The 17712-nt window shown below is 42.6% G+C and overlaps 1 protein-coding gene across 2 annotated transcripts in view; it reads right to left on the minus strand.

Moving 5' to 3' along the window:
- The window catches only part of brf1a (BRF1 general transcription factor IIIB subunit a), a 105574-nt gene extending 88879 nt beyond the window's left edge, over positions 1 to 16695 (minus strand). The window contains exons 1-4 of one of the 2 annotated variants that reach the window (XM_023412979.2): positions 16443 to 16695; positions 14531 to 14739; positions 11062 to 11142; positions 3045 to 3218 (exon numbers count right to left, since the gene is read on the minus strand). In XM_023412979.2, coding sequence (XP_023268747.1) covers positions 3045 to 3218; positions 11062 to 11142; positions 14531 to 14714 — 439 coding nt within the window. In that variant the 5' untranslated portion in view covers positions 14715 to 14739; positions 16443 to 16695. Of the gene's footprint in view, positions 1 to 3044; positions 3219 to 3717; positions 3821 to 11061; positions 11143 to 14530; positions 14740 to 16442 lie in introns of those variants that run through there. The other variant, XM_087175767.1, reaches the window with a different exon arrangement.
- Between the last annotated feature and the right edge of the window lie 1017 nt (positions 16696 to 17712).

The following is a 17712-nucleotide window of genomic DNA, read 5'->3' on the forward strand; positions in this document are numbered from 1 at the left end:
TGGGGGGGGGGGGGGGGGGGGGGGGCATTGTGTCATAACCCGCCCCTGGTGAGAGACGTGTCTGGATCCAGTCGCTTCGCTCCCACATGAAGTGAAATAAAGAGAAATAAGTGAAACATGTTGAGCAGCTGCGTCAGTAAATCTAACGAGACACTGAAGCGTCACCTCTGACCACACGACTAAATATACTGATGGACCTGTCGCCTCCCCCGCCGTGACCTCACACACACACACACACACACATATACACACAAACACACACACACACACACACACACACACACACACACGTACGTCTACCTCTTCAGCCTCTGGACATCCCACCCTCACAGTGACCCCCCCACCCCCCCTCCCCCATCCCTTCCTCGGCTCGGAACACGCTGGTCTCCGTGGCGACGGGGTCTCCGTGGAGACAGGTGCACCTGTCTCCAGGCTGCCAGAGTGGATTAGCGGGGCTCCTCTGAAAAGGCCTCACAATGGAATTAGCAGCAGCAGTGCAGATGAAATGGAAAAGATAATCCCGGCACACGCCGTCTGGAGATTAGAGACGACCGCCTTAATCAGGAAAACAAACGACAGCAGGTCCTTCAACACATCTGGGCCCAGGGAGCAGAAATTAAAAAAAAAAAACTCACATCTTATGCCACAGGAGGGACGAGAGATGGATACTGAAACTGATCAAGTGGTCACGTGCGCACGTTTGTGTTTGTCCATTTCATTTCATGATTCAACATAATATTGGCGCCGTGACAAACCCAGGTGCATGAAGACGCTTTTCGACAGTTTTTCCCCCACATCTGGGATGAACAGGAGCGCCAGACCTGATCGGCAAACATCAACCTCACTAATGCTCTCGTGTCTGAACGGGAGCTTATCCCTGCAGCCAGGTTCCAAAATCTGGTGCAAAGCCTGAATCCAGAAGAGTGGAGGCTGTTACAGCAGCAGATTAATGCCCGTGGTTTGGAAATTAAGTGCTCAACACACACGGCAGCAAATCTACTGAACTCTCTCTGCAGCACAACACAGGTGAAGGCTGCCGCTCCTCCAGAGTAAAGGCTCTGAGGATACGGCAGATGGTTGAAGGACTTAAGGCCAGATGCTCGGTGCATCTCAGACCTACTGGTTTTGGGAAACTCGTGGTGGAAGCAGCCTAACAAGCCAGTTCACTCCAAGCTGAACCCTTTAAGGACTGAATTCTAACATTTTAATCACCATTTGTCTTCTGGAAGCAGAAAAGAAGCGACCAGTTTATGGGAAACGACCTAATTTCACCAGAGATTAACAAAGAATTGCTGTTATTCATCAAGTTTCTTCGTATATTCTGCTGCATGCGACAGTTTTCTAGCTGGTAACAGCATTTTGTTCTGATTCGATGGTTTTAATTGGTGCATGGATGCAAACATAAGTTTCTGGGATTATTTGAAGGGGAAGGACAAACAGAGGAAAGAAGAAGAGACGAGAGAAAGATCAGAAAAAGATGGATTCAAAGAGACAAGTTCAGAACAGATGAACGATCCGTCTGCAGCCTGAAACCGGATGCATGATCCAGATCGCCTGCTCCTCCTCTGTACGGCTGCCTCGTTAAATCAAAGTCCAGATGAGACGAATGTTTCCCTCCGCTTCTCCTTCTCCCTTCGTCTTTGTCCTGATGCTCCCCTGCGACAGCGTTACAGACTCACCCAGCTGTGGAGAAGGAAGTGAGCGGAGCTATTTTTACCACGGCCTCACTCCTCCGAACATGAACAAACAGACAGGCCTGTGCTGACAAACACACACACACACACACACACACACACACACACACACACGCCCGGTAAACAATGCAGCAGGAAGGCATTACACCGTCCTCGCCCCTCTTTCATTAGGCAAACCTAACCCGGCCGCCCTGTGCTGCTGTTACATAACAACAAGCATCCTCTGAGGCGAAGTGAGTCAGGACTGAACCAACGGTGGCACAGAAAAACACAGAGCCGCTCTGCTTATGAAAAAAGGATGAACCTAAAAGTCCTATTATCCCGGCGCTGACACGTCGCTCTCAGCTCCAATAAGCTGCCGTTTGCAGATTATGAAACATTAAGACGGCGACAGGCGGTCCTGTTCACATCAGACGTAACCTGCAGACTTTGATGTGCCATCCTCCATCAGCTCAAGACGCAGGTTCAACAAATTTAACTTTGCCTCGACTAACGCTGAACTTCTGCTCGGCTAATTACAGCCAGCGTGCGATTAAACGGAGGAGGTTTGCTCGTGCACGCAGGAAACGCTGCTCTGTTCAATTATGGAAGCGGCGCTTTGATCAGATTTCATCTCCACTTTGTTGCAACATTTAATTAGACTGACACACGCAGGGCGAGGGCCAACGGCTAACCGTGCTACCTGCTCCTTTGACTCTCTGTGTATCCACTAGCATCCAGCTGTTTATTTACACACTTAATTCACACACAGATAAAACGATTAATCGATTGGTAAGTCGATCAACTGAAATTTAATTGGCAACAATCCTGATAATCAAGTGATGTATAGACAGAGGAGAAACTCAGTGTTTCAGCCATGTTGATGGGACATTCTCTGTCGAATCATTTTCTGATCCTGTTTCTTTCACTCTTATTTCCCTTTTGAGATGAACAAGATTAAAAATTTGGGACTACAGTTCCCATCATGCTTTGGCTGATGCAAACAGGAAGTATAGTGATTACATGGAATCAGTGAACTAGCTGTGGGCTACACCTTGAGACTCAGATTAGGAAAATAATTACCTATTAGCATCTGGATTTGATTATTATGTGACGTCTGAAGTTATAAAGAGCGTCCTAACAGATTTATGTAGTTGTGTCCGGAGAGGAAGGGTGCAACGTTTGGTTCAAAATGTGTAACTAGGGATCTAAAGATTTATGAAGATGCTTTCCTCCTCTGGCAGCTGCACAGTTCACATTATAAAGAAACACAGTTTGTCGGTGTTTTTGCAGAAATTATTACGCTGATAAAACATCTGGAAACCCCCTTTTTCAGTTTCTACAAAGACAGAAAATGAGCAGTAAGGATACGTGGCGTTCCCTCGGTGCGGCACACCAGGTAGAGACAGGCGGCGATGACGTGCGAGGACTTGCGGCCGCGGGTCAGGTGTTTGGTGAGCGCCATCCTGTAGAAATTGAAAGCCGTGTCCAAACAGTGCTTGTTCATCTGCAGCTGGTGACCCAGAGTGTTGATGTGCTGTTTGGCTGAGGACACACACACACACACACACACACACACACACACACACACACACACACACACACACACGTCAGTTCAAAGAAACAAAGTTTTCATTTAAAAGAAATCTGCCTGTTATCATTAACAGAGACAAGAAAAGAATCACAAGGCCGCAGCGTGTGATTCACTCATCAGGATATTCAGCGACTGTGGGTGGGGCCGTCGTCGTCCTGTCTCTACGCCACTTTTTCAGGTTTTTAATTTGTCTATATGTGTCCAAGACAGGTTCAAACAAAACCACTTCTCATTGTTTATGGGCGTCCAAGTCAGATGTTTTCTCAGCACCATTAATGATGAACACTGAACCACATGCAAGAAAAACCTTGAATCACCGCCTCTGGTTGTATGTCTCTGCGTCTCAGACTATTTCAGGTTACACCCCTGTTTGTCACTATCAGACATGTTGTTAACAGGGTCAAAACATCTGGTCACGACCACATCTGAAAACTTTGCCTCACCACTTACACTCTTACTATATCCATTAACTGATTATCGCTTGGTTTGACGTCTTCTGTGCTGCTAATGTTGAGATTCCTGATCCAGGAAACCCGTCTCCGTCTCCTCCTGCGAGATCACATGACCACATCGTGCCCTTAATGAGAAACAGTCAGTTACGACTGTAGTCTGACGTGTTGCTAACACGACAAGTCATGACGGGAATTTAAGGCGTGAAGTTCGCCTAACCTGACTTCTTAACCACAGAGAAAGACATAACTGCGGTGCAGCCTGAACCCGACGTGAACCTGTTTTTGGTACACAGACGAACACACAAACACACAAACACACAAACACACAAACACACACACAGGCATGTAATTACACAAGGTTTACTGTATGCAAACAAAGTTCTGTAAGCATGTCAGGACACACGCCTGGAGACAAGCACAAGGGTTCCATTATACACGCGTGCAAATACACACAAACAACTATGTCCTTACACGCAACCACACATCAGCATGTGTGCTCCATCACGACACACACACACACACACACCATAAACCAGTTCAGACATAACAGGAGGTGGAGACTGAGGACAAAAGAGTTTATAATCACTGCCACACCATGTGTGTTTGTTTGTGTGTATGTGCAGAGTTCATGATATTACATGAGCCCAACATGTTGAGTACTCTCTCTCTCTCTCTCTCACACACACACACACACACACACACACACACACACACACACACACACACACACACACACACACACACGTCTGTGACCTACTGAACTGAGTGTGATGTCTGGGAATGTGAGCGGCTCTGAGCTCATTGAGTCTCGTCACGCTGTTCGGTTTTACACAGGTTCATATCTGAGACAAGAACTATGACACACGCACACACACACACGCACGCACATGAGTACACACAAGCACACATATACGCACACACATGCACACTATTAAACCATGTCTGCTTCTCAGTCTTCTGGCTTTCATCGTTCCAGTAGAACATCAACATCAAATAGGAAAATATACGTTACTACTGCTGCTGCTAATGCTACTACTACTACTACTACTACTACTACTACTACTACTACTACTACTACTACTACTACTACTACTACTACTACTAGTAAAATTAAGGCCGGCCTAAAGATATGTAATATATAACATATATGTCCCTCTATCAAGAGTAATGCTGCCGTATATGTCACCTATAAGGGGATATATTACCATAGTCGAAATACCCATATTAACATTTATGTACATATATCAAAATATCTAGGAGGAAATTTTTATATGATATAGCATGTTGCAAGTATATATGTTAACAATATACATTTAATTTATATATGCAAGTTTATAAAAACAACGTACATATAAAATTCTATGTTTTTCTTATTCATTTTAAAACATGTCATGTCTTCTCATTCTAGGAGCTTTGGCCTCTGCTGTTTATAATATCAACATATACTGACAGGCTTTGGGATGGATAGACATTAACATATGTCTACAATAAGAGCATACATACATTAACATACATATTTAATTTATGGAATCGTTCTGATTTCTAATAGGTTTTATATATAACTTTTTCATATTTTTATTCACATACGGAAATTCAATAAATGTACATATATATATATATACACATTTGCATATGGGACGTCTTAAACGTCACGAAATGGTTTCAATGCAGCATAAATCTACTGTTCTGAGATTAAGTTAGAATTTAAGCAACATAAAATCCAGATTAAAACCTGAGTCCGTGACTGGAAATGATCAACAGCCACTGGGGCCGACCAGATTAAAATCCATCAGTGCGATTATTAAATGTCTGAGGATGTGTTATGGTTTATGTCAGCGGCGTCTTGAGCTCTGACTCTCAGCGCTGCAGTTAACGTTTGAAAATGTCACTTCACTGCAAGGACAACTGGCCTTCGGCACATTCACACATAAAGTCTATACAAAAAATAAACCAAACAGAAGAGAAACAATCAAATGCAAACTGACCAAGTATAAAACAGAACAGCACAAGCTAAAAGGGAAAGTTCTGTATCTGTTTTGTTTGGTGAATTTTAAAGTGAAGCAAACGACTGTGAGCAACACAAAGTTAATTGCTCCTCTAATTCCGACCAAGTTTGTGTCACAGATGATAAGTAGGGCAGAGACTCTGCGCTGCAGCTGTAATTAGGACTCTTCTTCCTCTGTTTAAAAAAAAAAAAAGAAAACATTTAAAAAGTTCCCTGCCCTTTGAATGACTCTTCAGCTCAAGCCTCAAAACAGCAACTGACTCTCTCATAGGTGCCTCTAAATAAATAACACCTCATAACATTTACATGAACAAAAACTGGGACACCCTGGAGCAGAAGCTTTCACACATACGGACTCAAAGAGCTGGGAGAGCGACGCCTGCTATTCATCGTGAATGAGACCCGGCTTCGTACCACAGGGGACGGTTCAGCGAGTGACAGCCAGACGAGATCCAGTCGCAGCAGAAACAGAAGCACAGAGTCGTTTAGTACCACACTCAACCACGTGAAGGAACTTTAAAGGTCCCATATAGTCTAAAAGGTAGATGTCCATGTGTAGTTTTATTATAAAGCTTCTATATTAATACTGTGAAAGTATCAAAGCCTCAGTCCACAGAGAAATGCACACAGCCTGTATTCAGAAACTGAGCCTTAAAACCAGCCGTCAGGACTTCTGGAACTTTGTGATGTCACAACGAAGCAGTCACCGCTCTCAGCCACGCCCCAAGCCCCGCCCACCTGGACCCACCATCCAACCTTGCAGGATTTGGTTTCTCTGAGTGTTTTTACCTGAAATCTGCTCTATTTTTATTGGATCACTCAGAAAACAGTCAGCCAATCAGAAGAGAGGCTCAGAGCCTCCTCTCTTCTGATTGGCTCACCAACCTGTTGTTGCTAGAGCTTCAGAGAGAAGCCTGAGAGAGGAGATGTTAAACTACACTGAGATGGTTTTTGGTTCTTAAAACCACAAATAAATCTTCTTATGGATCAACACTTTAAATAAAACACAGGAGACGTGTAAAATCTGGAGCTTTAACCCTTTTTAACTTAACAGGAAATGGAGGAAAAGCTGATTGTCGCTTCCCACTTTCCTGCAAACTGTCTTTAATGAGTTACTGAAACATAAAGAAGAAGAACATGTGGGAACAAATCACTGGTGGTTTCAGATACGTCAGAAAACAACGGTTCAGTCAGAGCAGAGTCAACACAACACACCCACAGACTCATGAGAGGCCAGATGTTGACATTAAGAGTCTCGTCTTTATTATCTTACAGAGAGAGATAAGAATATCAGCACCACTATCATGTCTGTGCATTATGTGTGAAGCTAGAGCAGCTAGCTTGGCATAAAGAGTCCTAGACATTCATTTAAACATTCATTTTAGAGGATAAGCTGCGGCGACAATGTGCAAACATCATCATCTGGTTTGGTCTCCACCAACTCCTGAGAAAACATCTGGCTATTTCACCTCCAGCTGTTCCGCTCCCTTCCCCAGTTTGTCTCCGACCGTGCAGGTTTGCGTACATTCAGTTTACCGGAGCTTGTTTGCTGGAAACTGACGGGACAGTAAATGTACCACTGAACCAAAACAAGGAGCTAAATGAGGCTAAAAAGCTCCGCAGAGCTGCAGATGTGGTGCTAGTTCTCCGTTTGTCAGAAGCATTAGACTCATTTGATTGATTGTTAATTAATATTAAAGTAGAATCCCAGTATTGACGTATTCATACATCTTCTAGCTTTACATCTAGATTGAAGGGAACTCAGTTTTTTACTGCAGCTGCACTTTGTGATTCACATTGTTCAGACTGAGTGTGTTTTCACACATAAATCTTCCCTGCAGCAGCTTTTAAAACTACATTTAAATTCTAGTCATCACGCCTACACTGCAGCGTGCTGTGGACCGATACGCAAGGGACCGGTGATACATTATTGCCCAACTCGTACACACAAACACAAGGAGGAGGCGGGGTTTGTGCTCCCAGACATGAATCAGTCGCTGGTGAGACGGAGGAGGCGCAGACGGCCGCCGGGGGAAAGTTTGTGGAGGACAGAAAGGAGAAGAAGAAGAAGATGAGCTGTTCCCCCTCTCTCAGAGACGCCTGCAGACTCACTGAGCCACAGACGGCCATAAGTCTCCCTGCAGACCAAACACACACACACACACACACACACACACACACACACACACACACACACACACACACACACACACAGTATGACAAAGCTATTCCCAATGCCACACCAGCTAACACACAAAAACACACGCCTGCACAGACTTAAAGGATCTGTCTGACATTTTGGGAAATCTTTAAGATCAAATCCGCTGTACAGTAAATACGAAGCCACAGACAGTTAGATGATCTTATTATTATTAAAGACTGAAAACAAAAACAGGTGGAAACAGCAAGTCTTCCTTTGTACAGAGGTGAAGCAGAAGTTTCAGGAAACATCATCACAATCTGAACTTCCTGAGATACAGCGCTGAATAACGGCGAGAAAAGTCTTTTTGCAGAACATTGTGATGTCACAGTGAAGTTTGACCTTTGACGACCAAATTCTAACCAGTTCTTCCTCGAGTCTGAGTGAAAGTTTGTGCCAAATTTGAAGAAAATTCCCTCAAAGCCCTCAACCGATAACATGACGGATAATTATCAGTTTATTGAGGCTGATAACTGATAATAATAACCTTCCCTACAATAAAGAATATACTAAACTACTGTAAACTTGTCTGTAATCACCTTTAAAAAAGTTCTTCTAATATGTATACTAATTAAAACCACTGTCTCCTTACTGACAAGGATGTAAAGGCTACAGAAGCCATTACACAAACTTTACAAACCCTTACTTTAGTTAATGGCTCAAGCATTTTACTTGGAGGCTAAAAGCTCCGAGGCGTCCTCCTTCCTCTCCTCTGCCGCTGATGTGCAGAGGCAGGTCGTGCTGCTGAAAAGCCTTGGCCTCAACGTCTACAAGAATTCAACTCATTTTCAGATGCACGGCTAATCAGGCTCAAACGTTACACACAATTACAGTTTAATCGTTTGGAGCTGGTTCATAAACATTCCTTATTAGCATAACGAGCTCCATATGTCGGTGTGAAACACGCCGGCTGCGGATGAAGAGGCCACAGAGAGATACAGGGCGTCCACACATACGGACTCTGAAGCTGGACCCTGAAACTAACTCAGCTCGATGGAATGAAGCCATTACTAATGCTCCGACATGCCGAGGTGTCGGCTGTGAGAAAGGTCCATTAGTGAGCTTCAGAGGAGCAGGGAGGTGGGTTTTGTTACTGCTGAACAGAGCCAGGCTGGCCGTCTCTCTCACTTTACAGTCTCTATGCTAAGCTAAGCTAAGCTAACCATCTCCTGGCTCCAGCTTCATTCTAGCGTACAGACATGAGAGAGGTATTGATCTTCTAATCTCATCCTCAGCAAGACAGCTAATAAGCACATTTCTCCACAAAGCTCAAACTACTGCTTTAAGCTGTGTGTGACACTGATATAACCCCAAACACACACACACACACACACAATCAAACAGCAAAGCCTCCACACACGCAGAAAACTTTTTCCTCATGCGCACAGTGAAACACACACACAGAATATAACAGAAGTACTCCCCAATCCTCTTCCTCATATCTTCTCTCTCACACACACTGACAAAACTAATCCCCTTTCCCACACACACACACACACACACACACACACACACACACACACACACTTCATTACTCAGCGTCTGCTGCAGTCTGACAGCTCTGTGACTCTGCGGCTCCGCTGCTGAAACACCGTCAGCTGAGCAGACGGCTGGCCGTCGCCGCGGTAACCAGCTGCCCGCCATCGTACACGAGCTCTGGCTCTCCGCCCGACAGCCTGTCAACCCTCGGCCCAGCAGTTTGTCGTCTTGTACAAGTCGTCGACGTGTTTTTAGAGCAGAATTGTTCAGATAAAAATTGTGAGCATCAGGTCCGTCCTGGGGGGCCCCTCACGGTCCCTGCGGGGGGGGGGCCCTCAGGGTCCCTGCAGGGGGGGCCCAGCAGAACGGGGAAGACTTCACTGTAGAGCCTGACAGATATATCAACAGGGCCGATGTTATCAGCTGACAGTGGCTCGTTACAGATGCAAAACAACCCTAAAGAGAGAGGAGCATCTCTCATCCCACTGGAGCTGCGATGATTAGTACATTAATCAATTAGTCGATTCAGCAGCTGTTTTGATAATCAATTAATCATCTCAGTAATTTTTAAGCAATACTGCCAAAGATTTAGTGCTTTCAACTCCTGAAATGAATTGCTGCTTTTCTCATCTTTCGCTCGTTAAATGAATGGGTTGGTTGGTTTTCTCTAAACTGTGTATCCTCAGTGTCGAACCGTCATTATCCAGATGAGAAACACGTCTGGATTTCCCTCCGGGTTAATAAAGGATCTATCTGCAGGGATCAAACGTAGACACACTCATCTGGGGCGCTCTAATGGAATAGTTCAACGTTTTAGCTTCATTCTTTCCAAGTGTGAGATGAGACGATTGACACATAAGGGGAACAGCGGCCGTCTCCAAGGTCAAGACTGAATTTTTTATTTTACACCACAGTTTATCTATTTTAGTCAAGCTGCAAATACAAGATTATTCATCAGTGGGAAAACTTTTAAATTAGCCGTTGGCCTCAAACTTCACCTTAGATTATCTGTTTTTACAATTCTGGTTATCAGAAGAGGTCATTATCTCCAAAGCAGTATAGAAAAAGAAATACACGCAGCTGTGACTTTAAGATGCAGATATGAGACGAGCCGTTTGAACAAACAGGATAAAAAGATCGGAGTTAAATCTCTGAAAATGTTGAAGAGCCTTTAATCGCTCGGCCGAGGCGTCAGATGAGGTTTGAAAACACCGACGTGTTGCTACACAGCAGCTTCCACACGAGAAGTTTAACACGCAAAGATTAAATCAAACGTGTCGATGCACAAAAACCTAAAAAGGGGAACAAGTGCTGGAGATGATGTTTTCCTAAATCTGATCACTGTCTGAAAGATTAAAAACTTCATCATCATCTCCTCCTCCTCTGTGATGAATATTAACTTTCAAACTTCACTTTTTCTTCTTCAGCACATTTAATAATGTCTGTTGATCCTCAACCAATCAGAACAAAAACTTCTGACTTATCAGAACAAGAAAGTGGATAAACTCATTTCCTGACTTCTAAAAACAGAAAAACCTCCGTCAAGATCTCGCAGCTTGAAACAGTCGAACAAAAGGAACGAACAGCGGTGACAATGTGCAGCAGACGCTCTCGCAGACTGTAATGGCGGTGTGTGGCGCCCTCTGCTGGTCGCTCACCTTTCTGCAGAGTCTGGGCTCGGGACTCCCTCCCCATCGATGTGAGGTGTGAGTCTCCAAAGGAAGGATGTTTGGCTCCATCTGACGACACAGAAGAGAGACGTTCATGTTAAAAAAAGGGGATTTGACAGAAAATAAACCTGCAACTCTTTAGCAATACAAAATAAAACAGTCTGAATTAAATAGAAAACAAATATAGGGCTGTAACTAACTTTTATTGACGTTATCGATTCATTTGCTAATTTAATGATGATTACTTTTATAAATCAACTGTTTAGTCTTTAAAATGTAAAACAAAATCTTTCAAATTATGTTTAAATGCCACCACAAAATAAAAAATTTAATTTACTTCTTTAAAGCAACTAACAACAAATACAACTGAAAGATATTTAACCGGCCATCACACATGATAAAAAAGTAAATCATCAAGTTCCAGTTCCAAAATAAATTTAAAAAAATGAAATGATTCATTGATTATCAATAGTTGCAGATTCATTGTCTTTCAATCGACTAATCGAAGAATCAACTGTTTGTTGTCGCTCTAAACAAAAGTAGATTCCTCTCCTGGGTCGTTTCTTTCTTTAGATTCTACCTCAGAGTTGCTGATCCCGGGTCTGTTTTCTGTCCCTTTACCTGCCCCCTGTGGTGATCTGAGAGTTAACACTCCTCCTGCTTTGCTGTGCACCTGCGTTGTATTTGATTGTCTTGTGTGTGTGTATGTGTATATATATATATATGTGTGTGTGTGTGTGTGTGTGTGTGTGTGTTTGTGTGTGTGTATGTGTATATAGTGTATAGTGTACATATATATATATATATATATATATATATATATATAAATAAATAATTGAGCTGCTGTTTAACATTATTCACACTTAGAGGTCTGCAGCTGAAAACAGCCTCTGATTGCTTCGACGATGTGCCACTTTTTTCTGTTCAATCATTTTGTGCATCACAGATTCCAACCTTATGTACAAAAGCCTCAAGACTCAGACTCTCAAAAAGTCTGAATGCTGCAACGAATGATAAAAGAAATTCATGAAAATGAATTAGACTGTGCTGTGCTGATCAGAGCAGATCAGCTGACTTCATCTGCTGTAAATAACACCTGTGACATGATGGATCAGGACGCAGTGAAGACTGTACTGCCATTCCAGATCACAAAGGTTTTTCCCTTCGTCACAAACAAGGATTCAGGATAGCATAAGTGTAGAAAACATCCAATTTTTACACTCAACGACAAATTAAATATGAAGTTAATTAGTCATGAAAGTAGAAACATGCCGATAATTCTTACTAAGTAGTGAGTGTTTTATTTTACCTTGTAATATTTGGTATTACAAGGTACAGAATAATTTGAATAGTGTCTTCATACGTCCTCAATGCAGATGAACTAAACATGAAGTTTAACAGCAAAGAAACTACAACAGAGAGACAATACATGTAAACCTGCAGCAGCAGGAAAAGAAATGTAGTCAACCCTCTTAGTATTTACTTTTTCTCTCTCTGAAAGGATGTTTTATTTATATCGTTTTATCGCTTATTATTGTTTTTACATATTTGAGATGTTTTTATTTATGCTGTTCTAAACTTTTTATTATGCTCAGGTAATCTGGATTTTTCTTTTATCTGGTTTTATTTTTTCTTTGTAAAGCACTTTGTAACATTTCTATATAAATAAAGTCCTTATTAATATTATTATTTCCAGAATCTTCAGCTTTATCTTATATTTACTCTACAAAAGAACAAAATACCCCGACCATGTAAATGAGGGGGCAGTGCAGTGTAGTGCAGCAGCACCATCTAGTGGACAGTCAGCGCTACTACACCACAGACCATAAAACCTAACACGGGTCGTCTTGTGCAGACTCAGCAGGAGCAGAAGGTCCTGCAGGCTGAAGGTCAGAGATAAACTCATGGCCAACGTTACACTCACGCTCACTCTCACACAGATAAGCAGATGTGGACCAACACACACAGTAACTCACAGAAAACCATTACATAAGATCCACGCTGTCCCTGAACACCAAACACACGAGATCATTCACGTTCTGAAGCACAGCATGAGGACACCTTTTAAAATGTGTCATGATTTGTTGAGATTTATTCTTGCTGATTCTGAGAGCATGTATGAGGTAATTAAAAAAAAACTCCTGAATCTGAAACCTTTAAAAAGGCATTTTTTTACGACGACCACACAGAACATATAATGTGAATTTAGGTTTCAACTATCAACTCTACATCAACGTTGCTTCAACCATCACTGGTCACTTCTCACTCAACTGTCATACAATCCAAATAGAAATACATGTTTTTGATAACGGCCAAAATCTGTGAAGAATCCTCATGCGTCAGTGCTGGTCCAGAGTCCACATCAACAATTTTTGTCAGTTTTAATATGAAAACACCCAGAAACAGTTCAGCACAAAGACCAGAGCCACCTCTCCCAAAGCATCCCGACACAAGCAACAAGACCAGCAAACATCACACCGGCAGCCAACTGGTTTTTGTCTGCTCTCAAACTTGGTTTCTGTTGGTGACCGTAAACTAATCAAACCACAACAAACACTGATCTTACACCTGTGGCCTGTTCTCCTCTGGATGGTTATCACATTTAACTTTACACCCAGGTTAGAGGAAATAATTCAAGTTCAGAAGTAATAGAAACTAGAAATCACCGGCTTGCGGTTGAATGCCTCCGCCACTAGTTTCAGGTTTCATTCCTGTTTATACAGTGTATGTGTGAAATTTTGTCATAATTGCTGTAGTAATGGCTAAAAAGAGTTTTCTTAGGTCACCGTGACCTTGACCTTTGACTTTTGATCACCAAAATCGAATCAGCTTGTCCTCGAGTCCAAGCGAACGTTTGTACCAAATCTTAAGCAGTTCCTTCATGATGGAGAGTGCGTTCACAAGGCCAAAACTGTATTTTGTAAGGGTCACTGTGACCTTGACCTTTGACCTATGACCCTGAAAATCTAATCAGTTCATCTTTGAGTCCAAGTGAACGTTTGTGCCACATTTGAGGGGATTCCCTTGAGGAGTCCTCGATATATAGCGTTCACAAGGCCAAATATCATGTTTTGTGAGGTCACCGTGATCTTGACCTTTGACCTTAAGCCCCCAAAATCTAATCAATTCATCCTTGAGTCCAGGTGAACGTTTTTACCAAATTTGAAGAAATTCCCTCGAGGCTTTACGGAGATATTGTATTTACAAGGCCAAAACCACATTGTGTGATGTCACAGTGGCCTTGACCTTTGACCTTTAGCCACCAAAGTTTACTCTGTTCATCCTTGAGTCCTAGTGGTTAACAGTGGAGGAGAGTTCACACATGACTGATCTACACTGATGTTAGAACAAAATCCTAAAGGTTTAAATTTGAATCAATGATCTCACATGTCGAGGTCGAGTCACCTGACCTCATCAACGTGTCATGTGACCCGGCAGCTCAGCTCGTCATCCTCACCTTGTGAAGAGACAAACTGTCCGACGGCCGACGACCCTCCGCCTCCCGTCTCCACGAACTCCACCTCGGACACGATGATGTTGTCCTCCAGCACGGAGCCACAGCCCATGCAGACGGCGTCGCCGCGCGCATGGTCCACATCGATGTCCGAGCCGCCGCAGTTCTTACACACCCTGGAGCTCATGGCGTCGCTCGGCGAGCCTCAAAGCCTGATGGGAAAAGATGGAGGACAGGTTTGGAATAAAGGGAAATGAAGGGTTTATACATCAGCTGAGAAATATTTCACCAGGCAACTAGATTGTGACACTTGTTTTTGTTTTTGTAAAATGTGCAAGTCGATGTAACCGTTGACCTTTGACCTGGTCATTGAACAAAATAGGCATTGTTTAAAGAAAACTAGAGCTGCAATGATCAGTCGATTAATCCATTGTTTGATCGGCAGAAAACGTATCAGCAGCTGTTTTGATAATCACAATCAGTTTCAGTCTTTTAGAAGCAAAAAACGTTCCTGCTTCTCATTTTGAACTGAATAATTTCAGATTTTTATAAAACGTATTTTCACAAAGAAAATTTTTTTATAAACCAAATCATTAATGAGTTAATCAAGAAAATAACTGGCAAATTAGTCGATCATAATAATAGGTGAAGCTTTTCAAAACAGGCAAAAAGTCTAATTGTTTGTGTACACACACACACACACACACACACACACACACACACACACACACACATACACACACACACACACACACACACACGTCGTTGGTGCTCTGAAGTTGGTCAATATTATTTGATTAACTTCAAATTTGCTGAACATTTGTAGCACTGACGGCTCCTTAATCCTCCATCTTGTATCCTTGTCTTGTTGAGGACCTTCATTGTTTAAGTTTATATTGATCTTATTTGCTGTAAACTTGTGTTTTATCACACTGCTTCATTTTTGTCTGCGAGACAAAGTAATTAACGCAGAGAAAACCTCGGCTGAGGTCGTATTAATCCATCAAAGCAGTGCCGTAAGGCTGCGACCAACAATTACTCTCATAATCAGTCGATCTGACAATTATTTTCTTTGATAAATTGATTGTTTTAGTTTATAAAAGTGGCAAAATAATATTGAAAAGTGGACATTATTATTTCCAGGAGCTCAAATTAACTCCCCAAATTTAGAGTTTACTATGAGAGGAAGATGATTAATCAATTATCATTATCAATTGTCTAATCAATTAGTCATTTCAGCTCTGGGGCACAGGTTGGTTTCTGGGTGCCTGGGTAACTAATGAAACTACCAGGGGTCCTTTTGCCCCAGGGCCCCTCCAGAAGGTTAATGAGGCCATAATGAAGTGCCACCTGTGTAGATCATTTAATGATCTATTTAACTATTTTTTACATGGTTGTAAAGGTGCATTTATTTAAGATAAAGGCTGCTTCTTCCTGCACTGTCTGCTGAGAGTGTCCCCCCATTATCATCATCACCATCATCATCATCATCATGCCATGAATGAGACGCAGCCTCCTGCAGTGATTGTGCAGAACTTCACCGGCTAGCTACGTGGCACTGTTCAGCACCCGGCGGCTAACTCAGCGTCCTCCGCTCTGCTGTCTCCATGTCGAGACCCCCACCCGGGTCAGAACTGACCATTAAAGCCCTGAACCGTCTTCTTTCTTTCCCCCACATCCGGTTCATTTTATATTTTCCCACCGAGCCGTTATCCGGTTGAACAGCTGGAGTCTCACATGGAGCTGCTGACAGCTGATTTGAGAGCTAACGGAGCGCTGCTAACCGGCGAAACCGACTCCAACAACCGCTTTGACACACAACTACAGGCTGGACTGAGGGTCGGTTTAATAAAACAGACTCCCGGCTGGTTTAACACACACACACAATGACAGCATGTGTTGTCGGTGAACGTACCTTCAGTCCGGTGGAGTCCCGACAGTAGCAGCCCGCAGCCACGCTGAGACGCGTGTCAGCCTCCTCGCCCGCACACCTGCAAGTGTTTCCTGCGATGACTGTGAATTTTTAAAGTATTTCTCAGTGGCTGTGACACTTATTCCCTTGTGTGTGTGGTCTGTGGAGAGGAAACCGCGGTGTGACAGCCCTCAGAGCTTCAATATTTGCCGTAATATCAGCGCAATCCTCTGCACAACACACCCAACATGTGCGTTTGATGCTGGGGAGACACGGACGAAACCATTACGGGCCGGAGGGGTGGAGCGCTGTCGAGGTAACGTTTGATTTGAATAAGTTTTGTACAAAGGTGACGTTTTTTTTTTTTTATTGGAAACGTCAGGTAGAAATGTGATGTATGTTCAATGCTGGGTGTTACAAAAATTTAAAATTAGCTCACACGGACAAATGTTAGCAAATGTTAGGTAAAAGACTCCCCTGCTTCCGTAAAGTCACTTCTTAACGTCGCCGCTTTTAAATGGACAGTAAACTCAAATGGACATGAGAAATGAAATAAAATTAGATAAAATACAATAACATATTTTTCTTTCTTTATGTTTCCAGTCCATGTGCTTATATTCCACTTATTTGTTGTACTTGAATAAACTGTGTTATTCAGTTTTGATTTATTTAAATGTTTAAACCTTTCCCAGTTTGAAAAGTAAGGTCTCATTTTCTATATTTTGGCCACTGTTTTTCTTTTCTTTTTTAAGTGAAATTAAATAAATACAACATGAAATAATGAACTTTTCTTAAATGTTAATGCAGCTTAAAATGTATAAAACATCAATTCAACAAATTGTGGCATTTGCAAAAGTTTGGGGACCCTTCTACTTAAATTTAAACACATTAAAACACTCAGAACTTCAATTCATTTGGGCTTAATTGACACCTTAGGACTTGTAAGGCAGGTGAAACCTGTCACTTGTGGTGATACTCAGCAACCATGGGCTCCTATAAGCAACTGACTGACTCTGAAAAATGAAATTATGTGATGCTACAAAACAGGAAGCTATAAAAAAAGATATCAAAGCATTTCCAACTTGAAATTTCCACTGTCTGAAATGTCACTACAGAAATAGCAGATAATGGAAACTGGAAGTCAAGACAAGATGTGGAAGACCAAGAAAACCTTCAAATAAACAAATAAACATGACTGCAAAGAGCTGCAGGAAGGAGTAGTGTGGTGCAGTGTTTAACCACAAAAAGGGTCTGCATGGAGGAGTCACGAGAA

The sequence above is a fragment of the Seriola lalandi genome, unplaced genomic scaffold, assembly GCF_002814215.2.
Source record: "Seriola lalandi dorsalis isolate HSWRI2012SDOR001 ecotype SW California unplaced genomic scaffold, Sedor1 jcf7180002054497, whole genome shotgun sequence".
NCBI lineage: Eukaryota > Metazoa > Chordata > Actinopteri > Carangiformes > Carangidae > Seriola > Seriola lalandi.